The sequence below is a fragment of the Crocodylus porosus genome, unplaced genomic scaffold (assembly GCF_001723895.1).
Source record: "Crocodylus porosus isolate Cpor-Errol unplaced genomic scaffold, CroPor_comp1, whole genome shotgun sequence".
Classification (NCBI taxonomy): domain Eukaryota; kingdom Metazoa; phylum Chordata; order Crocodylia; family Crocodylidae; genus Crocodylus; species Crocodylus porosus.
Window position 1 is genome coordinate 5,583,081 of NW_017728922.1, and position 26,481 is coordinate 5,609,561.

General features: G+C 48.0%; 1 protein-coding gene across 2 annotated transcripts in view; it reads right to left on the reverse strand.

Annotated features, from left to right (window-relative positions):
• Nucleotides 1-8,308: 8,308 nt before the first annotated feature.
• PLCG1 (phospholipase C gamma 1) overlaps nt 8,309-26,481 on the reverse strand; it is a 79,262-nt gene continuing 61,089 nt past the window's right edge. Inside the window, exons 15-32 of one of the 2 annotated variants that reach the window (XM_019539643.1) lie at nt 25,534-25,635; nt 24,356-24,543; nt 23,446-23,646; nt 22,937-23,056; nt 21,871-22,051; nt 21,390-21,467; nt 19,764-19,867; nt 18,930-19,026; nt 18,633-18,702; nt 17,265-17,422; nt 16,418-16,514; nt 15,340-15,564; nt 14,541-14,689; nt 12,476-12,590; nt 11,383-11,544; nt 10,486-10,574; nt 9,547-9,731; nt 8,309-8,897 (exon numbers count right to left, since the gene is read on the reverse strand). In XM_019539643.1, coding sequence (XP_019395188.1) covers nt 8,855-8,897; nt 9,547-9,731; nt 10,486-10,574; nt 11,383-11,544; nt 12,476-12,590; nt 14,541-14,689; nt 15,340-15,564; nt 16,418-16,514; nt 17,265-17,422; nt 18,633-18,702; nt 18,930-19,026; nt 19,764-19,867; nt 21,390-21,467; nt 21,871-22,051; nt 22,937-23,056; nt 23,446-23,646; nt 24,356-24,543; nt 25,534-25,635 — 2,364 coding nt within the window. In that variant the 3' untranslated portion in view covers nt 8,309-8,854. Of the gene's footprint in view, nt 8,898-9,546; nt 9,735-10,485; nt 10,575-11,382; nt 11,545-12,475; nt 12,591-14,540; nt 14,690-15,339; nt 15,565-16,417; nt 16,515-17,264; nt 17,423-18,632; nt 18,703-18,929; nt 19,027-19,763; nt 19,868-21,389; nt 21,468-21,870; nt 22,052-22,936; nt 23,057-23,445; nt 23,647-24,355; nt 24,544-25,533; nt 25,636-26,481 lie in introns of both variants that reach the window. The other variant, XM_019539642.1, reaches the window with a different exon arrangement.

Below are 26,481 nucleotides of genomic sequence, written 5' to 3' on the forward strand. Positions count from 1 at the left end.
TATAGGTCCAAGGACAGAGCTTTGAGGGACCCCACTGGTCACAGCGTACCACAACGATTGACTTCCATCAACCACCACCCTCTGGGTCCTACCGCGGAGCCAATTTCCCAGCCAGCGGATCGTGGTGGACCCGAGGCTGCACTTGGCCAGTTTTGCTAAGAGGTGATCACAGGATACCAGATTGAAGGCTTTTTTAAAGTCAGGATATGCGACATCTCCTCTCCCTTATCCAGGTGATAGGTCACCTGGTCATAAAAGAAAATGAGATTCGTCAAGTGAGACCTACTTGCAACAAACCCATGCTGGCTATCCCTCAGGATGTTGCCATCGGCCAGTCTGTTAAGAATGGTCTTTGATAATCTTTTCTAAGACCTTCCTGGGGATAGAGGTCAGGCTGATGGGCCTGTAGCTTTTAGTTTTCTGGCATGTTAGATGTCTACTTGATCTTGTATCTTTTTAATATGCCTCTGCCTGCACTGTCTTGGGCTGATACAGTTTTAAAACAGCTGCTTCAGTTTTTAATATTTTATTGTATTTTTTCCTAATCAGAGTGTAGCAGAGGCCCGACCCATGCCACCAGAGGCCTTCATGTCCTATGATTCCTTTCTTAAACAGTCAAACTCCATCTTAAAGGTAGTTAGTTTCTTTGCTGGCTCCCAGTAGAAAGCTGTTGTGAATGTCAGTGCTCTGACAGTGAGCAGTCTTTTTCTTTCCAACTGAAACTTATTCATGGCCAGTTTAATCTCAACTTGTTCCTGAGCCAACATTGTCTTTTTATGTCTTGAATAGTTCTGTCCTCCTTCATGTTACCTCCAGTGTCATGTTATAAACAAACCTATCTCCTTTTTCTAAGCTAACCAAGCCAAATTTTTTTTTTTGGGGGGGTGTTCATTTTGTGAAAGCTCTTACTGAGGAAGGATTTTATTTTTGGTAGTGGGAGACATTTATTCAATGAGGGACTTGCAGGCCTATAAAGGACCTAAGCTTACAAAATCAGTCTGGGGGAGGGGGGCAGTGTTAAAAACCTCTTCCAAAGATAGTGCCTAATTTCTACCTTAAGTTCTCCTCCCTTCAGGTATTCTTCCGTTCATTTAAAAGGCCTTATTCACTATGGAACTGGTAGGTCCTCCCATTAGCCATCAAGTACTGTTAGACCAGTCTGTGTCAATTAAGAAAGCCATGCTGCTAGTTTTCTGCATTCCTCCTTATTTCAAGACATTATTGCAACTGTTTAGATCACACTAATCCTTTGTTAGAGGCATACCAGCAACTATAACCAGCCTCTAATTAGTGTTATCTTAACATACATGTGGCATTCTGGCCCACTATATTCTGGTTCTGAAAAGCTAAGGTGTCTATTTTACAAAAATGGTGAGAGCCTTAAGTTGTCCTTGCAACTGCCATCTTGTACACCCCGAAACTTCAGTGAAAAGGACTTTAGAGTCTTCTAGAGGTAAAGATGACTCTTGATGCTATTGCTGGAGTCCTGTGACCCAAGTGTATGGATATGAGTACAGCATAACCTTCAGAGAACAAATGCAGGTAAGTAGTTATACTCTCTAGTGTCTATGTACATGCAGGTTTATTTCAATACGCATATATACAGTTCAGCTATGCCACTGATTCCTTATGGCATAAGACGTGCATTGAAAACATACATTTTTACTAACTGCTATGTAACTATATCGGAAATGTAGTTTGCCCTTTCGAGGTGACTATGTGTGTGTGTCTGTGTCTACTGAAAAGGGCTTATGGCTAATTGGAAGAGCTATCCTCAGTCAACCCGCTATTCTTTTTTTTTTCCATGCAGTAGCTGAATGTTTTTCAATTGGATTTTGTTCAGCCACTTCCCCAGAAAACCAAAGTAAAAGGCTATTGGGAATATTCATGGTGCATACACACATGCACATACACAAATCAGCCTTGAGGGTTTAATGGTGCCCAATTTTAATTTGTGTCCATGTATTCACAAAATTTGGCAGGCAGTTTATTTCCTTCATTTTGGAAGAATTTTAAAATATGATGCCATGTAGGCAGCTCTCCCTCTGTGCAGAAATGCTGGTGAATGGAGTCGCATGGCCCAGGCCACAGCGAAGGGGAGAGAGAACAGGTCTGAGCTATAATTTTTTGACCCAGATTCCTGTCCTATCTATACCATTGTAGATGGCTTGTTATTTTCAGGAGGGTTTGATCTAAGGAAGGGGGAGTTACTGCAATCCATTCATCACTTAACAACGTCTTATGATAAATTGAAGGGAAGCAGGTGCTAGTACCAAAACACACAGGCTTTGCTACAAGACATCAGAAAGGCGTGTGCATCCAAAACTGAAAACAACTTCTTGTGAACGTGCCTTTAATCTCTGTGAAGTGGTTTGACAGTCCCGGTAGCAGCACTTTTGGTGTCACAGGAAGTGTCTCCACAGGTTCACAGAGACAACATTAACATTTGTCATCCTCTAATCACAGATGACTGTCTTTGACCTGAATTAAGAACTGGGTGGGGAGGGAGGAGAGTTGTAGCCAGTACGTGGCAAGAAGGGAATTTTAAAACTATTTTCAGTGCGGGCTGCTATACATGAGCCTATAGTCATTCAAGCAGTAAAAACTGCTATCTAACCTATGTTTTCTGTTATTGCTTTCCCTCTTGCTAACACTAGACTTTTTTATGTGAGGTGGTTTAAAGGCAGAAAAACTGGTTAGGAACCCAAAATCCACATCAGAACACCACTTGCATAAGACTTTTTAGACCAATGGTGCTCAACCCTTTTAGACTCAAAGGCCCCCCTCAGAAAATGCCAGCTCTTATCACTTTTTTAATACAAAAAACCAAAATAGAACAATTCTGCAAAGAACTGAGAAAGACCCAGAGATTTCAAATAGAAAGCCAGAGTGTTTTAAAATGTTTTGACCTGTTGTGGGCTATCTTGTGAATCACATCTGCACACCTAACTAGCATTTCTTGCCACCCTGTGATATCCCTGAAAAGGATCTCAAGGCACCCTTGTTGAAGAATCACTGTCTTAGACTCTAGTGACTAAGAAGAACATTGGTTTGCTGGTTATTAAAAGCAGTGACCCATAAAACTTAGCCAGAAACCAAATTGTTTAGAAATGTGAAATCCAGGTCAGTGCTACTGTACGCACACACACTCTCCCGATTAAAAATAGGGTTGCTTTGTTGGTTAGTAAACCAGTGACCCAGTAGACTTCTAAAGGAGGCTCTGTTTTTAATTTTTTGGCTACCACCTTGGACATTTTAATAGAATATATATTTTTATGCTTTATTTATTTATTTACCTTGCTTCTCAGCTTAGTTCCTGGTTCCAGTCTCCAGTTTTGGGGGGGAAGAGTTGGTAGTCACTGGGACAGTATTTTAGTTAATGGTTAACACAGAGAAGAAACTGACCTCTGCAGACTATTCATTAGCTGCCACGTGCCTATCAAAGAGTTAAAACACAAGTTACAGTGTCCAGCCTAATGAGGAACTGGGTTTAAAAACATCACACCCTGCTATTTGATTATGAAATAGAAAGACACTCCTGAATTGGGTCCCTGTCACTTGAACCCATTCACATGAGACTGGAGATAGCAGCCCAAGGCACAGCTTTCCTCTGGCCTCTTGTGGCTGCTTCTGCAGTTACAGGAAGAGCCTCAAGATGAGCAGCTGCTCAGCACTGCCCCATCGCCTGCTGGAAGAGGACTGAGGACAGTGTTTATGGCACCGAGCAACAGTGAAGTGCAATTAAACTTAAGCAGACATGGTGCTATAGCACTAAAGCACCCTGACTTGCATCAGAAATGACCCTGAATAAGGATAACTGAACTGATGCTTCAGCTGAGAGGAGCTGTGCATTTATAGGCTACTAAAGCACAGTCTGAAGGGCTTGACCTGCATTTCTAACTAGACCCTGAACCAGGGTTGAAGGCCCCTTGTTTTTTGGTATAATACTTGGGGTTGGCATGTCATGGAAGAAAACAAGCGGTGGATAGCGGGATAACTCATGGCGTATTGACACAATGCCTAGGAAGGGAAAGCTCTACATCTAGTGCCTGACTTCGAAGGTTCACAGCTTCTGCTGACTCAGGTTAGAGCTGTGGCCCCTAGATTATGCTGTGTCCCAAATGCAGCAAGGGGAATGGATACAGCCCTGCAGCTTCCTCAGATCCGCTTTTAATGCAGGTTCAGTTGTTTTAAAGCTTATTTGTCAGTCCCTCCTCTGGTGGCCACAAATGCCATTCACCCAGACACACTGCCCTCGACAAAACAAAGGTACAACCCAGTGGCAGCTGTAGTTCAAATAGAAGTACATGAATCCTAAAAGGGACACTGGCACGAAACATCAGCTGGTGTTGTTTGCTATTTGTGGTAGGCCTTTCCTGGTAAGGTTAGGAAGACAGGGAGACAGTAAGCTAGTTTCCATTTTTTCATACAGAGCAGTGGTTTTCTTTCTATGATTGGATTGTTTTCTCCCCCCATTTTCTGTTCTCAAATCAAAATGGGAGCTGTCAGCTCACACAACCTCAACAGACAATGACATTTCAAGGGGACGGGGAGTTCAGAACCACAATGGTAAGACTTTCAGTACTCGGGTACAAACTGGAGCATGTTAATGATTCTGTACCTTCACATACTATTTATTAGTCTTCGCACTTTTAAAGTGACACTGTTAAGCCTGTGTGTATAATTTTTTTTCAATCCATTTGGAGAGAAGGAACCCTGTTGAACTGACCTCTAAGTGTGGACATAAACAGCCTTTTTTACTTTTTTAATTGATGAAAAAAACATGCATATTATTAGGCAACACCACCAGATTGGAAAGACTTTTTTTACTGCTTGATGCAGTGGCTTCTCTTAGCCTCATTACTCATTTCAATAAAGAAATGAGTTTTGCTTAACTTCATCATTCATTTGAAGGCATTAAGCAAGCTTTTCCCTGGACTGGTCAATGGATGGCATTACCAGTATCTTGTATACTGGTGCCAATGAGAGGTGGGATAGGAAGCAGGTGTTGATAAAATTGCACTTTCTGCTGCCCCCACCTGCCAATTTTTGTTGCTCTGGGTACACTGAAACCTTACTCTCCCCACATAGGTAAACACTGCACTAAGACTTTGGGAACAATGTGTTGATCGCCTTGTTTCTCATCAGCCCACAGAGTCAACCTAATGGTTCTCTGATTAGAAACGATGCTGGTATTGAATGACATGGAATTCTGCCTGGATCTATCCAAAGGAAAATGTAATTGTAGCTGCAGTGGGACCTTTCATAACCATAGCCTTATGGCTAAGGACAGAGTAAGGTTCTTTTGCAATTGTCCTTGTACTGCATTATGGGGGTTCCATTTTGGATTTTTTTTTTAAAGACCACAATTTAGAGGGTCAACTCAGCAACTGTGTAAGAAGGAGATAGTTTTTACTTTTGGTAAAGGTTTTAAAACTAAGCTGCCTGTGATTGTGGGCTAGGGTAGCTTGCACCTACTATAGACTTTACCTGCTCTTATTCAGAGGGCAGAGCACCCTATAGCAATGATGCCACTTCTGAGAAGTGAACTGCAAGTTTCCCATACTTTTGTATATGTGGATGTGAGGTAGGGGGGAGGGAGGGAAGAGGGAAAAGAGCTTGCTTGTACAGTTTGGTGAAATGAGATGAGACCTTTTTGGTTGTTCCTAAATAAAGAGCATAAAATATTCACAGAAGCCTCATGAGTGGTTTTTGTATCATATGAGATTAGTATTAAAAGTGCTAAATCCATTTATTTTGTGCTTTGCCATAGCTGCTCCACAGCATCTCTTCATTACAACTGTTTCTCACGATGCAAGGTGCTGCTCACATTTCACAGCATGGGGTCAAATGAGGTCTTGAAGAAGGAACCAGGCATCTCAGAGGTAAGTCCTGAGGGCAGGCAGTCCTTTTGGAGTCGGATGGGATTTGGCTGGAACGGTTTTTGGGCAAAACTACCTCCTACAACTCCCATGGGGTACATACCAATACTGAAAGCTCAAAGGGAGAGGAAGGGAGTCCAGGGTGCAAAGCTGAAAATGGTGGAGAGCTGGCTTGAATGCCAACACTGGGTTCTCACAGCTCTCTGGGTGAGACTGAGTAATGGCATAGCATGGTATGCTGATCCAACACAGCCCTCTTCACAGGTTACTGTTGTTCACATCCTTTTTTAAAAGGGGCCAAAGGTTTCTGCCGCTCATTACGTCAAAACCAGAGAGATTATGTGGCTGAATCTAACTAAATCCAGCTTTCAGAGAGTATGGGAGAGGGATGGGAACTGCACTTATCTACGCATATTCCACAACTGCCACTTCATGATAAAGAGCAGCTGCACCAGTCGCAATTCCCAAATACGTTCCTTACTTCCAATCAGCTTAAGCCACCAGGCGTGTTGGTAAATATTACCAATTAAGTGAGCAACCCAGACACTTCCATTTCAGCAACAAATTGATTCGAAAGCTTTAGTGTGTTACTGCATAGGATACCCTCTTAACCCGTGTCGGAGCTGTGCGTTATGGCTGCTGTGGGGAAGAGTCAGCTGAATCGCCCAGATTTGTACATCTAAATTCTAACCGGTGTCTTGAGTTGTTGTACACAACAGTGTCCTTGTGGTCTTGAGTTCAGACTTTACCACCCCCACAGTGGAACAGGCTCTGGCCTGGAGTGCAGCGTACCTACTGGAGCATGCAAATACAAATTGGCAGTGCCTAGAGCCCAACAGCAATTTAGCTAGACCCAACTGGGCCATCTTGCATAGATTTAAACGGAAGTGATGACCTCCTGGGAAGCATCAGTGTGTCATGCTCAAGGGCGGCTCAGCTCCTGCATACCCTTTCATTACTGGAAAACAAGTTGCTGGAGGGAATTCTGCCCTGCTGCTCAATTTGCAAGATGCAACTTCCTCAAAGGCCCTTCTAGGTGTCTAAGGAGTGTTTTTGCCAAGGAGTCAAATTTTCTAAACAATCAAGCCTAAGCTAATAGTGTTCACTTTAACGTTACTGTTACCTATTGATTATTCAAATAAGAAGTAGGAATCTTGAACAAGAAAACAGGTTTTCTGAGTTAACTCTGCTTAATAGTAATTCCATGAAAATTTAGAGAAGCAGGGGTTTTACTTCTGAGGAGATTGTTCTTTTCCAAGTTCTCAGCCTGTTTAGTATAGTCTCTACCGTGGAACCACTTACACTAGTATAAGATAGATAGTGCCTCAGTACCCTCCCAATTAGCCCCATTTGCACAAGACAAACTTAGAGGTTTGTGTTTTGCAGTGAGGCCTTTAGATGGTGCCACACCTAACCCACAACAACTGAAAAGTGGTCTGTAGACTATAGTGTAGACAGACCCTGAGAAGGCCTTCACTTCAGTAAAACTGACTGTAGCATGGTAGAATAAAAATGCTTTGGTTGGAGTGAAGATGTAGCAAAAAAATAATATGCAGGGACGCCCAGCAGAATTGATCTTGGTAGCCTATGATGCTACTCTGTCTTCCCTGAAGCAAGCCTCTCTCTTTCTAAGCTGGCTCAAGATATAGCTATAGATCATCTTCTCCTACTGCAAACATAATCCCAGGTAATACCAGCTAAGAGCAGGCAATGCAATGGAGCTTATGCTACAGGCCTTGGAACAGATGATTTTGTTCTTTCTACCCCACTGGATAAAAGGGTTGCTTTTTGGACACCTAGCTGGTGCCTGAAAAATGGGTTATTTCTAGAGGAAGATGACACCAAATCATCTATCCCATAGCTCTACTTGTTTGCAGAAGGATTGGTCAGTGCACTTCACGCAAAAGCTGGCCCAGTATCTTCACAGCCTCCTTGAGTGAGGAGGTATAAAGTCTTGGGCCTCATCTATTTGTTACCTTGCGACTACTGCCCCCCAAAACCAATGTTAGCAACCGGTCTTATTCAGCTGGAAAAGCTAGCAGCCAAAGTGACGTTTACAAAGCTGCTAACACTTAAAGAACAGCTACCTCAGTTTCATCAGCCTTTTATAGCTGCAGGAGTAGAAGGAACCAGAGCAAACCTCGAGGAAGCTGCACTCACTGCCACCACAACTGAATTCAGCTCAGGAGAACTTTTAAGCAGTGGCTCTTAGTGGCATTCACTTCCTGCTCTTTCTATACCCTTTACAAGCAGTTTCAGATACAAAAGAAAAAAATCCACAGCACTTCAATCCTTGTCCAAACCTCTCACACAGGCAAGGTGCTGGAGTGGAGTGCAAGCTGTGGCCAGCCCAAAACCAGGGCTGCGCTCTTGAGAAACGGCAGAGCCCCACCACGAGGGCAAGGCTCCAGAAAGCTGAGACGTGGTTACACGCTTAATACTGACACTTTTATTGTCATTTTCAAAGCCTTGTAAACTTTGAGTTTTACTACGGTACCCAGAAGGCAGTTGGCTATACAGGTACTTTGATGCATTGCCAACAAGACTGACATGCACCCCCCCCCCGCAGGCTGGTCACGAAGGTAGTGGAAAACGCTTACGAGTTGATCCTGTAAACGGCTCCCTGCAGCCGCTCTTCTGAGCAGACCTGGGATCGGGATTTCTCACTTAAAAAGGAGGTCAAAGGGGGTTGGGGGGAGGGAGGGTTTGACTGCAGACAGTTGCGTCTCCCACCTTGGTGGCTGACAGGCTATACACAGTAATACATTTCATTAAGAGCCTGGTGGTGGAAGGTTGGTGGGTGGGTGTTTTTTGTTTTGTTTTTTATTTCTCCACTTGAACACACTTCAGCAGAGAAACTGGAAAAGCTGCCTGAAAGTAGGCCAAAGCAGTGCCGTTTCCATAGAAACCAGTTCACAGCGTTCCGTGATAATCACAAGCACTGGAGGTGCTTTTCGGCAGGCGAAGTTGGGCTAGAGCCGGTTATCCCCATTCACCCTGGTTCTTCGCAGTACCCTGCGGGGGGAAGCGGGGAGGGGTTGAGATGAAGTCTGTTGCTGGGACCCTCACAGGCAATCGTACACAGCTCCTAACCCACGCTGGGGTAGCTGGCTGGGCAGCCAGCAGGAACAGTGCAAAATGGCTGTCAAAGCTTTCCACTGGGATGCGACTCAGGTCTAAGTCCAGGGAGTGGGAGAAGTGGTGGCCACCGGGTTCCTCCTACTAGGGATGTCTTAGTCTGCATGCTTGCTCATTAGCAAGGTGCATGGAAAAGTCCTGGGGGGAAGAGGGCTCACGTGTTCTTGAAGTATCAGGGCAGTGAGCACGGGCTGCTTTAGTGCGAGGGCCTCACCCCTTTGACACAGTACCTCCCTCCGAATGGCAGGCTCGCAGGGGCCTTAGCCCTGCTGCTGCAAACCTCACCCACTCTCCCAGGCCTCTTGCTGGCTTTCAAGAAGAGCGACTGAGGTGAGGGCACTTATAGTCAGACACTGACAGAGGCTATTAGGAGAACTGGCAGCTACAAAATGGAAACCATGCAATTACAATGCTGGGGTAGCAGGTCACGTCTGGTCACATTACAAGAGACAAGTCTTTTTGCTACCGAGTTCATGAGGTTAGGGCAGAATGAGCAAGCTTCATGCCATAACTCCATGCATGGTACCTTCGGTCCCGGCTGTCAAAATGGTCCGTCAGCTGCTCCTGTGACACCCGGAAGTCATCAAATGGCTGTTGGTAACGGGAATCAAAAGACCCTTCCCGGGCACGCTGTGCCAAGAGCTGGCTTGAAGAGTCTCCTGATCGTTCCCGAAGCACTGAAGCACCAAAGGGGTTAATTTCGCCATTCTCCTGCTTGAATCAGAAACGAGTAGAAAGGAGTGCTTCAACTTTCTAACGCATACAAGTAGGGTCAGCATTTTGTACAGCTACTTTTTGTGCTTCTGTGCTACAATGGACTGTCTTGGGGTGCTAATGCACATGCAGTTGTGTACTGAATCTCACATGCAGTTGTGTACTGAATCTCTCCAACTCTTCCTGAGAGCTATCAGTTACATCTGGCTTTAGGGAAAATTTTACATAAACCAGCTTAATGGAGCTGCCTGGCCATCCTCGCTCCTGAAGAAACTGGTCTAGAAAGTCACCCATGGAAGTAGAAGCTAGAACCACAGCTAGTCAGAGGGCAGGTTTAGTTTAAAGTAAGGAGCTCTATGAACTGAAGGACTGGCTAAAAAGCTGAGCAGAGTACAGATGGCTGTTTGCAGGCCTCTAAAATCACCACTAGGTCCTAGAGTGGTGCCGACTCGAGCCAGGAGTGCTACCTACAGGAATATCCACCCAGCTTCTTGGGGCACCCAGCTGGTCCATGCAGGTCGCACCGAAAGTACTGACCAGACTAAGCCTTGCTTAGATGTGAGATCTGATCAGAGGAAATGTGGCCAAGGTCAAATGACTGCAAACATGAAATCACACTGGTTTCCTCATCACCCTACCAGTGAATTACAATCTGAATCCATAGGCAAACTGAGATTTCAAGGGCTGGCTAGTCCACATGACTCTCTCAGCTCTACTGGGTTGTAGTGTGTGTTAACTTTAAAAATCTTACCTTGCCAGGGAAAATCTCTATTTTAACAAGTAGAGAGGCTAGCTCCAGGCTCTCGCTGTAGTTATTCTTCAGAGGCACAGCTCTGTACCCTGGTACAAAGAGACCATGACTGTGACTAAAGGAAGCACAAATCAGGGACCAGCTAGTGAGGGGCAATGCACTATGCAGGTGGAGCTCCAAGTCTACAGGGGCCATCCTATATAGTTCACACATACATCAGCCCTGAAACATGCCTCCTTGAGCCAGCACCTCAACCTCCATCCTCCCTGGGCAGAGAAGCTGGAACAACATCTGTGTACATGATGCCAAGACGGATGCTCTGTTGCACAGAAATGAATTTTATAGATTTTCTTAAAGGAAGAAGGGACCGTGATCCAACCCAGTTATGAGGGCTTGTTGCAACAAATAATAATAAGCCAGGCTTGTTGCAACAAACCATGAGCTCAGTGTTAAGCTGAAGCCATGCACTGTCCTCTCCTCCCCCAGAAATCAAGTAATCATTTAAGCACCCAAAAGATTGAAGGGCTCACTATTTATAAGGGGAGTGGAGCATGCCTGGTTCTGTGTCTGGAATGCAATGAGAGAAAGGTTTAGTCTGTAGGTTGCAAGCTGCATACAGGCAGAATCCCAGCGATGTGGGAGAGCTTGGATGCTACAGCAAAACACACCAGGAACAGGGTTCTCCATTCATTAGGATGGCAAGAGGATGGACTTGGGGCGAGAACCACCACATGTTTCCAGAATGTCTCTAGGGCCTGATAAACAACAGGAAAGATGAGTGTTTCTGGCACCAGTTTGGCAAGCCCGGTGTTCTGCGATGTTCCCATGCTCCCTGCTCCACTCAGTGCGACACAGAAAAGGCCCATCTCATGAAAGTACATGCTTCAAGAGCTTTACCTGTCTTCAGGCCTTTCACTAGGAAAGTAGCCTGAGCCAAGAAGTTCTCATCGCTGAACATGTCCTCCTCATACACTACAAAGCGCAGGAAGGCAAATTCAGGGTTGCTGATCTGGAAGTTGAACAGCTTCTGGGTCCAGACTGGGTTCAGGCCATTATCCGCTATTTAGAAAGAGTCAATCAGTCAGAACCTAGCCCAACATTCAGGTTGCTGCAGCAGCAGGAGCCTTCCCTACTGCTCCTCCCTGCTTCTTTTCTCAAAATAAGTGGTAGGAGTTTGGCCCATGCTTTGTACTGAAAGGACTAAGTCATAGTGGGATGCTGGTCCCCCCTCTGAAAATCTTAAGCCCTTTGGCACATTCAAATCTAACAACAATTGTCCATACACTTGGAGTTTTTTATTCTGTATTTGTCTAGTCCTACTCTGGGACGGGGGCTCCTGCCTAAAACTACACCATTGACAAAGACAAAAGTTGGTTGCTTCAGCTGTTGTCACTTTGTGAACCGCTGAAGACGTAGAAATAAAGCAAACCCAAAATCCTCACAATGACTTATTCCCCCCTTGACCACCCATTGTCTCGTTTCTTGGTGTTGCCAAGAGCCAGGTCTGAATAAGACTGTCTGTAGACGCACACTGTACCCCAGCTTCCTTTTTAGACTCTAGCAGAAAACTTCAGGTATTCAAGAAACAGTCCATCCAAAATTGAAAAATAACCCACACTACTCTGAAAGGACATGTAAATAAAGACACAGACTAGCAACAAGGATGAGGATTTTGATGAGATAATCCATTCATCTGCACAGCCCACTTGGTCAGGGAGAGGGACATTACAAGCTCTTCACTTACAGAAGGGGGAAGCCGAGATACAGAGCGTGTAAGTGATTTGCTTCGCTTTACACTCCAAGCCCATGGCAGAAGAGGGAGCAGAATCCAGATGCCTCTTGATACCAAGTTAAAAAATCTGCCACTGTGCCTTGGTGGCAGTCAGATTATCGGGGTCTAGCTAACATATGATCCCCCACTTAGTTTAGTATTTGCTGGTATCACAAGTGAACCCGTCTCCCCTTGGTCCAGCATGCTAAAGTTACTCACCCACAATCTCAGTCTTCTGTTTCACATTGTCATACTCCGCTCCAGACACCTCGATCTCCACAAAGGGGCAAACAATCCCCCGCCCGTTTTTGGGAAGATGTCGTGCGCCAAGGACCTAGAGAGGAATAAATAGCAAGGGAAAGGAGAAAGGAAAAATCACTGTGCTGGCAGAAGAGTTCACTGTGCTAGAGGAGAGGTGAAGTCCTATCCCAACAAAACCATGCGGAGAAACTTCCATTCACTTGAACGGAGCCAAACTTGCACCCTGGCTGCTAGAACCATGCAGGCAGGTTACTGCAACAGTTTATGGAAGGCAGCTGGGATTTGGCTCCAAGTCCCTGGATTCCCTGTTGGCTGTGAAGCTGATGTTTCCCCCTCAAAGATCAGCTAAGCTTTGTTCTTCGCCCCCTGATCTCATACAGATCAGATTTAATGACCTTCAAAACAAGCTGCAAAGCCAGCCTATTTTCCCAGATTCTCACAGGGTGCCAGTGTATAGGAGGGGCACTCAGGAGCGCTGGGGAAGACAGGTGCGCTTGGGCGACTTGCGAAGGTCTAATTTGGGAGCACTGACCTGTCTGGTTCTTTATGCATTTCCACTACATATCTCATTTTTGCAGGCCTGGAGCGAGGGATTGTTGTGTTTCTAAATCCATGCTAACAAGCCTCTGGTGAAAGAACTTTTTTAGTGAAAAGACTGTGCATTTTGTTTCCTTCTCTCTCACCAGCTCTGGGAGCCAGGATCACACTAGCAATACAACCCCAACTCTTCTCGCTCTATTTCACAAGGATCAGCTGAGGAAAGACAAATCCGAGGCTTGAGAGCACCACCTTCTGGCAACAGAAGTTTCCACAGGGTCATTTTTCTCCTCCACCCCTCCCACTGCAGTCAGGGTCATTTCTCCTGTCCTCTCTCAAAAGCAGGTTCTTTCCATTACTTGGAGCACCATAACGTACCTGGGTTGCCCTGTGGCTCAAAAAGGCCAATGCCCAGATCCAAACTGTGCAGTCAGGGGCAGGGCTAGGAAAAAGGCTCGTCAAGAAAGACCAAGGTACAATCTCCCAGCTGGCCTCTGGGAGGACAGTGCTCTCTCTTAGCACCTTGTCCTGCCTGAATGAAAGCTGCTTTTCCTAACTTCTGACAGGAACCCTGTTGGTCTCCTGTGAACACACTTTCCAGCGCTTTGTGGCAAGGATGTCACAGTTACATTGCCCTCTTCATCCAAACACACCGCGCCCTGTACAGACTCTGCTGACCCCAGGCAAACCGCTTCCTCAAGTGGCTCAAGGCAGAGCACATTTGCTGTGCAGCTGGCCCAGGGCTTAAGCAGTGCACAGCATTATGGTGCAAGGCAAAGAGTAGGCAGACCAGGCATGGCAGACTCCTGCTTAACTCACTGCCACCCAGCCCAGCTCTAGGACTGCAAGCTGGGAGCGTAGGCTGAACAGAAAGAGTCTTCCAAGACTAGCTACATATAATCGGCATGGCAGGATTTTTTTGTCCAGCCAGGGGGATTCCCAGTACATGAAAACAGCCAGCTCTGGGGTGGCTCATACACTGCTGGGAAGAGTATACAGCATCACTGTACTTTCCTGCTTTTGTAACTTTTTCCATCCAGGGCACTCTGGGTAATTCAGCACTAACTCCATCCTAGATGCACTTTACAGGGTCTGATCTGCTAGAAATTCCCATTCATACCAGATGCTTAACTCACAGCACCATAGGGTTACTTTATAAACAAAGGCCAATACCTCTTTGGGGTGGGGGGCTGTGGCTGCAGGTCAGCATCCCACACAGAGCCCTGCAAGGCCAAGCTAAAAGGCTCATTCCCTAAGAATGTCACATTAGAATACCACTACCAGTGACAACTGGGAGGATTAAAAGTGTCAAATGCATCCATCCCTTCTCTCGCCACCCAAAAAGACCTCAGTCATCCAGCAGCAGGGCTGTATGGAGACAAGATAGGGAGGGGATGGCAGCACCCAGGTATGCAGAGAGGGACAGCCAGTCTTTGCAAGGAGAACAGGTAAGCAAGCAGTAGCCAGAGAGCAAGCCAGCACTAACCTCAATGGAGACTGAGATCAGCTCCACCCCACGCAGTGTGCTCTTGTCAAAGGGGTCGAAGAGATCGTCCCTCATGTTAGGTGGCTGCAACACGTACCCACACTGGCCACTGGACATGAACAGAGCCTGGTTCATCTGCATGGGCTTGTCTGGGAAAAGGAGGAAACGTAAGGGCTCCAACGTCTTACAAATCCTCTGCCAGCCCCACGCTCCAGAGTGACTTGAGCTGTATTTCTAAGCTGGGCTAAACTCCTAGGACAGCAAGTGCTGTGTCCACCGCCTGTTCACATCAGAGAAGCTGGAGATGGGAGGGAGTTATAGGAGCAGTTGATACTTCACCATAGCAGGCTCCTTCCCTTCAGGGCACAGTGTCTGGTTCATGTTTCTGGTGTCCCAAGCCAGAGGGCTATCTGACTTCCCTTCCATGGCTTGATGCATCTTAAGCTGTTCAGATTGGGCATTTCTCACTTGCTGCCAGGAATCTCCTCCTGTAGAATCCCTCCCCCATAAATATACACAGGCTTCCACTCCCTGTTATTGCTCCACAACCCGTATATCATTCCATCTCCCCAGGAACCAGATGGGCGTCTCCCCAGTTATATGGCACCTGGAAGGGAACAAAGGGCTGCAGTGCTACCATAGAGGGGGATGTTCCCTGAACATGTATTCTGTGCTCCCTAGATAAGACAGAGCCATGGGATTCACAACAGTTTGCTGACCAGACAGCAACTACAGGCAACTCCTGGTGCTGGGGATAAAGCCATGCCACCCTCATCTCACTGATAGAAGCAGCTCTCACCTGGGGTCTGGAAGTTGAGTGCCACCAACTGACTGCCGCATATCCACATGGGCAAGGGGTCATAGTTGGAGGAGTCAAGGCGCTGGCCCTTGGGGTAGATGCGGGAGAGCTGCAGTCGATTGTACTGTAGGAACTTCTTGCCTTTGATCTTGTTGACGTACTTCTCTGCCTTGGTCTCGGGGAAGGAGGACATGTCCCTGTAACAGGCCCTTTCTGTGCCAATCTCTGGAGGGAGAAAGGGACAGCTGCTTACACAGGAGCTCCATCTTTCCTGACTGAAGCTGGGTGAGCCCTTCCCACGTCCAGGTAATTGAAGGAAGCAAGAAACCACCAGAGCTTTCAACCCCCTCCCGGGCTGCCAGGGAACTCCGCTAGTCACACAGTGGAGAGGCCTGTGCCAAATATCCCAGCAGTCTAGGACAGAAAAGTGGTCTCCAAATCCAAGTCCAAGCCATGCTTAAGCTGGGCGTCTGCACTTCTCTAAGGCCTGCTCCTGGTGCTTCTTGACCTGCACTTGCACCACCTGTGACCATAATCATTCCATCGCAGCCATCGCCTCCTTCCCATCCCATACTAACATTGACCTAGTTTTGGAAGTGTTTCTGTGCATTTCTATCCAGGCCTGCAGTACCCTCCATCTGCTCCCTCTCAGGACCGCCCAGGAGCAGCATGCTGGGGGAAGATGGATGAAATTGTCAGGGTCACCATCCCTATCAAGGGCATCTAGGTACCTCCTCTCCCCCCACCCCCTCCCCAGGTGGCTTTGCCAACCTCCACTCAATGTGGATGCCCAGGTCCAATCCCTCCAGCAGCTGCTTTGCTTCTAGGCCACAGTCCTAGGACAAGTAGCTGAAAGCTGTCCCCAGGAGCCACATGTGGGAGATGTCCATTTTCTGGGGACTGAGGTCTTGGGAGTTGTGCTTATATTGGGTCCCTGTTATACAAAAGCCAAACTGGACTTAAAACTCAGCAGGGCTGGCCCATCTGTGACGGTCACAGTCAGGACAGGTATGGTACATTTAGGGATGCTTGTAACACACATGGAGCCTGGCACTTCATCCCAGGACCTTGTGCTTACTCTCTTCATCAAAGGGGACAGGCCGGCAATAGACGACAAGCTCTGACAGCTCCAGGGCAATCTTCTTCCTCCTTTCCATCATCTTCCCTTCCGAGAGCTGCCAGAAGACCAAAGAAAAGGCATCAGGCCAAATACTCTCAGAGGGAGTCCTCTTCCAGCAGCCACACTGGCAAGCGCAGGTCAACAGCTCACTAGCCACAGCAGCTGCAGACTCAGCACTGCACTAGAAAATATCAGTGGAAGCACGGAAGTAAGCTGGAGGCTTGGTCTGGAGATGTTTTTATGGCAAGTTTTCAAGTGTTCTCGGAAGAGACTTAGGAGCACAGATTATCGTGACCTTCAGTGGAGCTAACCCCTCAGTGATGTCTGCAATTCCCACTTCAACCTCTGCTACTACCTGCCTCCCACCTCCAGCCCATATTGCAGGGAACATCCCCAGCACACCAGGGAAGTACATCCATCCTTGGACTGAAAAGGGAAGGTCATGGTTTTCCCCCCTCCTTCCTCTTCTTCCCCTTCCCCTCTTTAGGGAGTGCTTTGTCCCATCTTGCTGCTCATTGCAGCAGGTCCATCAGGACCTTCCCAAGCATCATAAGACTCACGTAAAAGGTAGGAGCAGAACCCCCTTTGTGACTCTCTGAGTAGAATAGGAGGATCCTAGCCAGCTATGATCCCTGCAAAGACATTAGCTTCACAGCTAGTCAGCCAGCCCCCAAATACCCCTGCAACACCAGCCTGGGCTCTAGTGGGGATAAGAAATACTCTGCTGCTCTTGAGGTGGCTGGCTCTGGCAGTGCATGGACATCACCAAGAAGGCTCAACAGTGATAGTGGTCTCCATGACTCACCCTGGCATCAGCGGTCTGGGCTGCCTCTCGGATCTTCTTCACCCAGTCCAGCAGTTCCTCATGTGTGTCAGCTGCCACGTCCAGGGACCAGCGCGACACTGAGGCCATGCTGATGGAGAAGACGAACATCCGATTGTTCTTCCCCTCGGGGCGGATGGCTGAGGCGGGAGAGGGAACGGAAGGAAAAAAAAGTCACAACCACCGATGTATCCAAAAGCTCTGCACAGTGAATGGTGATAGCAGCAGAACACAACCAGGCAGGTTTCCTGTAAAGCAGCCCTGAGCTGAAGCCGGTTCACTGACCTTCAGGGTTTATGAAGATCAGAGAAGAGACTGTCAGCAAGGAGTTGGGGACAGAAGTGGCCCAGTGACCTAGAGGCAGCTGGGGTAGGACTGCCAGCCTCTTCGTGTCCACAGTTGGGGCAGCAGACTCAGAGCACTCCAAGAGGAGTAATACATTCCTTCGTGCTGCTTCCAAGAGTCTGCAAATATGAGGCTCAGCCCAGGTTCCCACAGAAGACAGATGCCCCTGGTATCCAGGGTAGGGGTGCACCAATAAAGGTTTTTTTGGCCGATACCGATGGCCAATACCAATCCGATATGCAGCCCAGCAGCTTGGAAAGCAGCGTCCAGCTGGTAAGTCTGGAGTGGGGGCAGATCGAGGCCCCCATGGGGAGGGAGGGAGTGGGGCTGGGGCTGTTCAGCCAGGGCAGGGCAGGGTGAGACATGGGACAGAGCTGAGAGTGACTTGTCCTGGGGGGGTGGGCATATGACCCCCAGATGTGCGTGCAAGGTAAGGGCAGGCTGCCTGCTCCAGGCCTGGGAGCTGGGTGAGTGGCAGCGGTGCTGTGAGGGAGGCAATGCCAAATTTTGGGGTGGCTGCAGCTCCCCCCATAGCCCCTCCAATGCTGCTGCCCGTCCACCCTGAGTGCCCCTGGCCCTGGGCCTGCAGTAAGCAGCCCATCCTTGCCCTGTGTACAAGTGTGGAGACACGTGCCCCCCCATGCCTCCCCCAGGGTTGCTCACATGCACACAGCATTTAATCAGTGACATTAAATTGACTACAACCAGCCAAAAAAAGCCAATTGCTGACAGTATCAATTTTTCTTTTATTGGTGCCAATCCGATATGGACTGATATATTGGTGCACCTCTAATCCAGGGGCAGAAAGCATCTTAGGGGCAGCAGAGGAGCTGCTGCCTAGAGATCACTATACCACAAAGGACTAGCTGCAAACAAGATAGCAGCTGGAAGAGGAGGAGGAAGAAGAGATGAGGGCCTTCACACCAAGCAATGGTCTCTCCAGGACCAACGCAGGAGACTAAAAAGAGAAACCAGGATCCCAATCCCTTCCCCACATTCACTTACCTATCTGGCAGGACGGTACATCAAGGACACCTCCAAGCAGGTCTCCCAGGGGACTGTTCTCATCTAGCTGCTATTGAGAAGAGAAGAGATCACAGGCCAGTGGGTTAGAAGTGATGCTGGTGCAGCAACAAGTCTGTTTCTATACAGGTCACGCTAGAACAGTCATCTGAGAGGAGCAGTCAGGAGAGGAGAACTGCCCTTGGACTCAGCAATAGCTCAGCTTGCCTCGAGACCATAATCCATCCTCTCTCTCTCTTCACCATGTTGCCCCTCCAAACCACACCAATTTGTGCTTACCTCCCTTTCAGGCTCCAGACCCATGGGACTGACTATTTCTTCCACATAGTTGGAAGGAAACCACAGCTGCTTCTTGCCTCCATAATCCCCTCTCCACCTGCAAAAGACACAAGCTGTAGCCCTCCTGGAACAGTCATCAGTGGCACAAGACATGCAATAACAACCCCAGCAGCAGCAGCCTCGGCACTTCTGTGGTTTCTACTCAGGCCAGAAACAGATGGGCACAAATGACCAGAGTCCTTGAACTTTCCACCTCACGGATGTTGCAGTTTCTAATGCCCACAGTTGGCAAAACACTGGGTCCCCTTCACTGAGAATCCTGCTGGCTGGAGCAATACCCACGCCAGAGGAGTCCAGCAAAGGAGACTGAAATGGCAGATAATGATGTAAGCAGGCTAGATAACAAATAGTTCATTAAAAAAGAATGGGGGAGTGGGCTGTGGTGGTGGTGAAACTGCACATACACACAGCTCTGGATGTTGACAGTCCCCTCCAATCACCCCTGAAGCTCCACTGCATTCACTAGGCTTTGCTGGAAGCTTTCTGGCCCTAGGGAGGTGTGATGGAGCCTGGCATCCTTGCTTTGCCCACAAGCCAGGGAATGAGAAAAGGTGATAGAAGCAACACTCCTTAAGTCTTCTCCCCCACATAGTACCACTACATAGACTGGATGGGACAACATCTAGGAGTCCAAGGGCAAGTTTAGTCTTCATGCCCTTGCACCCCTCAGAGACTGCAGACATGGGAAGAAGCCGTGTTCTAGCAGGTGTCTCGTTACAAGTCAGGAAGGCCAAACATCTCCATCACCCTGAGGAGCAGCATGGGGAAACTCACCAGCCTCCTTCCTGTTTCTCCACGTTCTGGATGATGGCATTCTTTGTGAAGGTAAGCTCGTCGTCCCGCTGTGCCTTATAGTCAAACAGGGCTTTGACAGCACACTGCAAAAGCAACAGTGCTGTGAGCCATGAGTCTAAGGGGCTGGCATTGAGGTCATAATGGAAATAGTGAGAGAAGATGAGAGGGGACTAAAGGCTGAAAAACTGCCTCTATACTACATGCTGCCATAGCAAGTATGACTGAAGGGGTGCACAGAGCCTGAGATTCATAGTAGCAGGACTGGCTCACTGACAGGCCCCAATCATTAGCTTCATTAGAACTAGCAACTAACAGGAAAATACATAACCCCCAGATGAATGAGTACCCATGCCTGTCCACAGAGGCTGGGAGCCTTAGTTCACTCTAACAGCTGAGGTGTGCAGCTCCAGAAGTCCAGGGTTCAATCCCTAGCATCAACCAACATAGCAGTCATCTTAAATACAAGAATGGACTCACTTAGTAGCCATCTTCCTGGTCTGATTTTGCATTTCAACTTTATGGCTGACAGAAACAAAACACCACTGCCTATACATCAAAATTCACTCAGAACAAAGAGTAAAGACCAGCTTTCAGGGGGGCTGCAAGGCATATGGAAAGAGAGAAGGGCCCTAACCCAAACTTGGTTTTCTAAACAGCACATGAGGAGTTGCACACACTTTTGGCTTGCAGTCTCCCATGCCACAGGAGATGCATGTACACAAGAATTTTTTGCATTCAGTTGCTCAGATGTGCAAACAGCTTTTTCTATGTACAGACTCCGAGTTGGCCATTGCAAATGAGGCATGAGTTTGTGTGCAGAGCTTTAAAAAAAAAAAAGAAAAAAAAAGAATCAAAGCTGTAATAGGTTTTTCATTGTCTTTATCCTACTGCTAAGAACCTAGTGAAAAGAAATGTGTAGAAACTTCAGAGAGGAATGTCTGGAGTCACTCTCCCAGAGCATGTGCCAGCAGAGGGAGCAGGAACAGACTGTTTTTAACCCATGCATGATGTTCTGATCCCCACAGGAAAAAGCAGATTCTTCCCTCCCTTGGGAGTTAACTGGTGGGGACCGAAGTGTACTCCCCAAGCTCCCGAAGGCAGCCTTCTGAAACACAGGAATAGCCCACAAAGCAGTGATCCCCGGAGCCAGCTCTGCAGGGGAACTGTCAGACAACACTTCTTTGGGGGTTATCACATTATCTTGACAAAGCATATAGAACAAAACAGATGAGCTGCACACAATGCCACAGGGAAGCATGCTCAGTGGGATTTCTCTGCTGCATAATACAGTAAGAGACCATGAAAACAGAACTAAGCATGCAACCTAGTGGTGGGCGGGGGAGGAACAAGCAACTCATCACCTCCACTCTCAAAAACTCACTGCAAAAAAAAAAAAAACAGCAACCAGACCTCACTCAGCCTTGCCTTCCTTCCAGGCACCCGGAAATCCACTCCTCCTCCTCAGGAAGGAGTCAGTGGCTGCCTGGAGCAGAGCTGCATGGGGTGTTAGTGCAGGAGAAAGCCCTTTGGGCACAACTGGAAAGGAGATTTTGAATCTGCAAGTCATTAGCATCAATGTAGAAATATGGAACAGCAAGGGGATACCTTGAACGTTGGCATGGGATTGGCCTCCACGTAGAATCCTGGGTGGCGCCCTTCATAAAGGGCTCCATAGTCTGGCTCCTGCAACACAGAAGCACGTAAGATGTCAGGTGGAGTCATGCGATTTACTGCAAGGGGAGCAGTTCCCTTTGTCGGGTAGCAGTCAAAGACAGGTACTCAGACAGGCTTAACGGGCAGGAAATACAGACTGCATCTAACCAGAAACAGCCCTTGCTCCCTTGGAGGCCTGGGGTCAGGATCCCTGTGAAGTCGATTGGGACAGGTCAAACATGACGCAGGAAAATCACAGCTCCTTTTGCTAGCCTGGTATTACATGCAACACACGCTCATTCAACCTATAAGCAAGGGGCAATCAAACAGCCCCAGAAGAGACCAGCCCAGCCAAACTCTTATTCAACCTGGACTCTTCTGAATTTGTTGGGCTGCCCCTTGATCAGCTCCCCCATGCCCGACCCAAACTCACCGCTGTCCCGATCTTCTCCAGGGTCTCCTCGTTGATCGGATACCTCAGCTTCATCTTGCGGTAGAGCGGGTGCTTCTCATAGTAGCTGATCAGGTCCACCAGGCTATCAAACTCTGAGTTTCCCAGCAGCACAGTCTGGCCCTCTTGCTGCACTCGGCAGTGCTTGATCTTCCCTTCCGCCCTGGTATGTGCAGACAAGCAGACATGCTGCGTGGTGAATCATGGAGATGCTCCCTCTCTCTCCAAAAGGCTGTTCAGATAATGAACAAAGCCTCACCTCACCCCAACACATTCCCTCCACATCTGTGGTCCTCCTGGCTACCAAGCAGAGTGGCTGGACACAGAACGTTAGCAGGACACTGACATGCCAAGAAAAGGTAAAGCCATCTTGGGTCACACCAAGAATCACAAGGGAGCCCGGAGTCAAATCCCCAGAACTGAGCAGCCCTGAGTTACAGGAGAGCTCTGAACTCCAAAACATCCAAAGCACTGGGAAGGTTCACATGGGCTTTTGGTGGGGAAGAGGCCAAGGGAAGACAATATGCAAGCCTCAGGGGTGCGTCTTACAGGGTGCAGCTAAAGCAAGCTCCCATGAAACCACCTGACACTTATCACGTGGAAAGGCTGGATCTGGTGCCTCCCATGTTTTTCAGAAAAACCCACCTTTTGTCTGAATCACGCTGGCCAGCAGGGATACAGCGATCAGGAGCTTCCACAAAGGGAGACTTTAATTGCAATATGCAGCAGAGACCAACAGCTCTGGGTGGCCTCAGCTTTGCATTGGGAGGCATTTCCAGGCAAACAGTTGATGATTTAAAGTATGCAAGTGCACAATGGAGCAAACATTACACACCCATGTAAAAATTAAAAGGGGAGCAAGAAAGGGGCAACCCAGAGAGGCATGAGAAGAAAGTGATGGCTCTTCACACAGATTCCCAAACTAGACCCAAATCACACCAACCCCACCTGTCCCCACCCGCACTCCTGGGCATCGACACCTGGACACAGCAGAAATCCCTTCCCTCAGGACTCTCCCCTATCCATGCATTCTGCCAGAGCTGCTTACCGGAAGGAGATGGCGTACGAGTTGGGTTCACTCCTCTTGCGCACCAAGAAGGCTCCATCTCGTGGCACCCTCATCAGCATGTGCTCTGCCTGGGCCCGGGTGAGACTGGCATGGTACCACCTGTGGGTGAGAGCACCAGTCTGGCTGAAAGCTTTGCCCAAAGGTGAGCTCCAGGACCAATGGCTGGCTAGTTCCATCTCCCAGAACAATGCAATCAAACCGACCAGCACAGGCTCCTCTGCAGACCAGTGCCCAGCATGGCAGGGGAAGGGATGGCAGGCTGGCTGGGCAAGGGAGCCTGCTAGCCAGCTGCCACTATGCCTGCTTCCTGAAGAGGTTAATGCTGAGGACTTAGTGCTCTGTGGAGGAGCAGGTGGGATTCAGCCACAAAAGGGCCAAAGTGGGGGAGGAGAAGGAAACACTGCAAAGAAGCTAGCCTGGTTGGACCTCCCAGCAGTTTCCAGGACAGACATCTGGTTCCAACCCACGCGCCAATCCCTCTCCCTTACTCTTTGCTCTCATGGGCGTTTGTCTGTGGCACAGGCTCCGTCAGTCTCATCTCAAACTCGTTGCACCGCAGTGGCACTTGCTGGTAGTGGGTGATGAGGTCGTACAGACTATCAAACACCAGGTTGTCAGTCAGGAAGAACTTAGGGCTGCCGGCATCCTGGCGGGAGTGAATACGGCAATGCTGCACCTTCCCATTGCGCCTGCAGAGCAAAACAAGGGAAGAGTGGCTTGCTCTGGGCTGCTTGCCCCAGCATCCCACTCCAGGGATTCCTCAGGGCAGGTATTAAAATAGCCACTGCCAAATACAAGTGGATGAGATGCTGATGTGTATATTCTCAGGCAAGTCACTGGCTGCTCAGGTTTGCAGAACAAAATTGGCCAGCTGAACTGAACACCAAGTAGTGAAGTGCTTTGGGATTCAGAGGTGTCTTCAGTCCTAGGCCAAGAAGTACCTCTGCTATATTCCATGAACAGCACATAGCAAAGGAAATCCAGTGTGCTTTAAGAGAAGCAAATTGCTATTTGCCTGGGAGGAGGAAGAAATCCTCCTCATCCATGGGCACATGGAAGCATAGGGGCTATTCATATTCCTAATACAAAGGATGCATTTCATCAAAAGGTCTTGGAGGACTTTACCCTTCCATAACTGAGACCCAGAGACTTCAATGAGCTAGATATCACCTGCCTTACTACAATGAAAGAGGAACTGAGGCATGAAGATGGCAACTAACCAACTTAGTTATCTTGGCTATGAGTGCAAAGAAGCTGCCTGGGAAGAAATTCCCTAAGAACTGAACCCAACACTACTGACATACCATAAAGGGGTATTTATAAGCAGCTCATGGATTAAGACAGCTCTAGCACTGATAAAAGCAGCAATGAATTTAAGCAGCACCTGCAAGTCCTTACCAGAAAGAGAGGGTGTAGTCTCCCACAAATGTCTCACTCTCTCGCACCAGAAAAGACCCATCAGGGGCTCCTGTCTCTATGCAGTATTCTGTCAGCAGCCTCTCTGCTATGTGACGCCCATCACGCCCAGCCCCCAGCTTGCCATGAAACCATTTCTCCGTGGAGTGAAGTTCAGTGCTGTTGCTCACCTGACAGGAGAAAGAGGTTGATTCTTCCAAGCTACTAAGTGCTGCCACTTTGCTATGGCAGGGGCCTGCTATGCTCCAAGTGGTGAACCCTCCAACTACAGGCTAAGGGCCTCATTGCATGTTACACTTAGCGCATGTTATAGTTGGACAGTAGTAATCATTAATGCGACTTCAAGTTTTTGGAGCAGTTACATATTAATGCTTACTACAATCTAAATATAGATCATAGTACCACACCAGAATCTTGAACGGACTCTGGTGCCATCCCAAGATCAAGACCGAAAAACAGCTGGTCTTTGGTCTCAGCTCTGGGACTGCACTACTACCTGTTCAAGACTCCCACACGCTCCCAGGCCTGAGACCCAAAATAATTAGGTGATTTTTGGGTCCCAGGCAGGGGAGCCACCAGAGCTGGTTGGAGACTCTCATGCAGTCCTGGGGCTGGGAAACACAAATCAGTGGATTGCAGGTCCCAGCTCCAGGGCCACAACTGATTTTATTATCTCTATGGACCAGTCTCAGGTTAAGGCAATATTACTTAAGACAATCAGGAGACAGGCCACTTTAAAAAATGTGTAATCTTGATACGATACAAAAGCACTTGGCATGCTTTATCCTGTTTGAATGCTCAGACTCTGCTGTTTTAAGTGTGGTTAACATGCGAAGTGTAATATGCAACAACCCCATAGAACATTTGAAACAATTTTTCCCTCCCCATAAAACAAAACTGTTTTGGGGCTTTAGCCCCAAACTAAAATTGAGTCATCACAACCCAAGGCTCTCAGATACCATTATCTAGGGAGGGAATAAGGCCCTCATTTTACACATACAGAAAATAAGAGCTGAGACAGGTAAGGTAAGGGCTGGCTCTCTGAAGATGCCAAGCACACACATTCCCTGGTGAAGTCAGCGCGCAGCAGAGATGCTCGTAAGTGCAATCATCACTTATATGGATGCCAAATGTTAGGTCCCCAAATGTGCCGCCCTTACCTCCTTTTGTTCCTCCTCATCCTCATTTCCTTGGTCATTCGTGGTCTCCCCAGAGTAATAAATTTTGTTGCTGGTCAAGACAAAGTAATGTGGGTTCCACTCCTTCAGGGAGACACAGAAAGAAACCTCTGTCAGAAAGGACTCATTCAAGAAGCATGCAAGTCTAATGCCTTGCTGCAGAGTTTTTCACCCTGTAGTTGGTAGGACTAACAAAGGGAGGTGAACTGGTGAATTTCAGGGCTCACATAAGAAAATGATTAATGACAGATATAAGCTACGTCCCAGGCAAGGTTTTAAGACACCAAGGGTGCGTCCAGACAAGCACAGTCATCCGTTAGGGAACACGTTTGCAGTGCGACATACCGTGCAGTCCAGGGTTTTCAGCATTGCAAGGGCACGCTGCCCGAGCATGTGCTGCTCCTTTTTTTCCCCCTTTTTTTTTTTTTTGACCCCAGATATCTAGGGGTCTAGACAGACAGACAGACAGATGTGGGGAAAAAACCAAACTTGAAGCAGTGCACACTCGGGCAGCATGTGCTGCTAAAAAGCGGAGTTGGGCTGCTTGGAGCTGTGCTGCGGCTTCTGGCCAGGTTCTGCCCAGCAGAATCGTTGTGCCTGCAGCTCCGGGAGGCCCTCAGGCAAGGCTGCTGAGACCAGCACAGTGCTTGCCCCAGCCTTCCCTACTGCCCCCAGGGCAACCTGCTGCATGCCAAAGCATGCAAGGCATTGGCATTCCCTGGGGACAAGCAGATGCAGTGCAAGGTGCATCACTACTACTTGCCCCTGGGGAATCAAACGTCCACACACGACTGGACGCACCCCAATAAGTTAAGATGACCCTGCTAATCCAACTTCAGAAACACTTTCCAGAACAAACTACCACAATAGCACTAGACTGCAAATTGTTTTGTGATGCAAACTAATTGGGGAATCAGACAAAGGATTCTC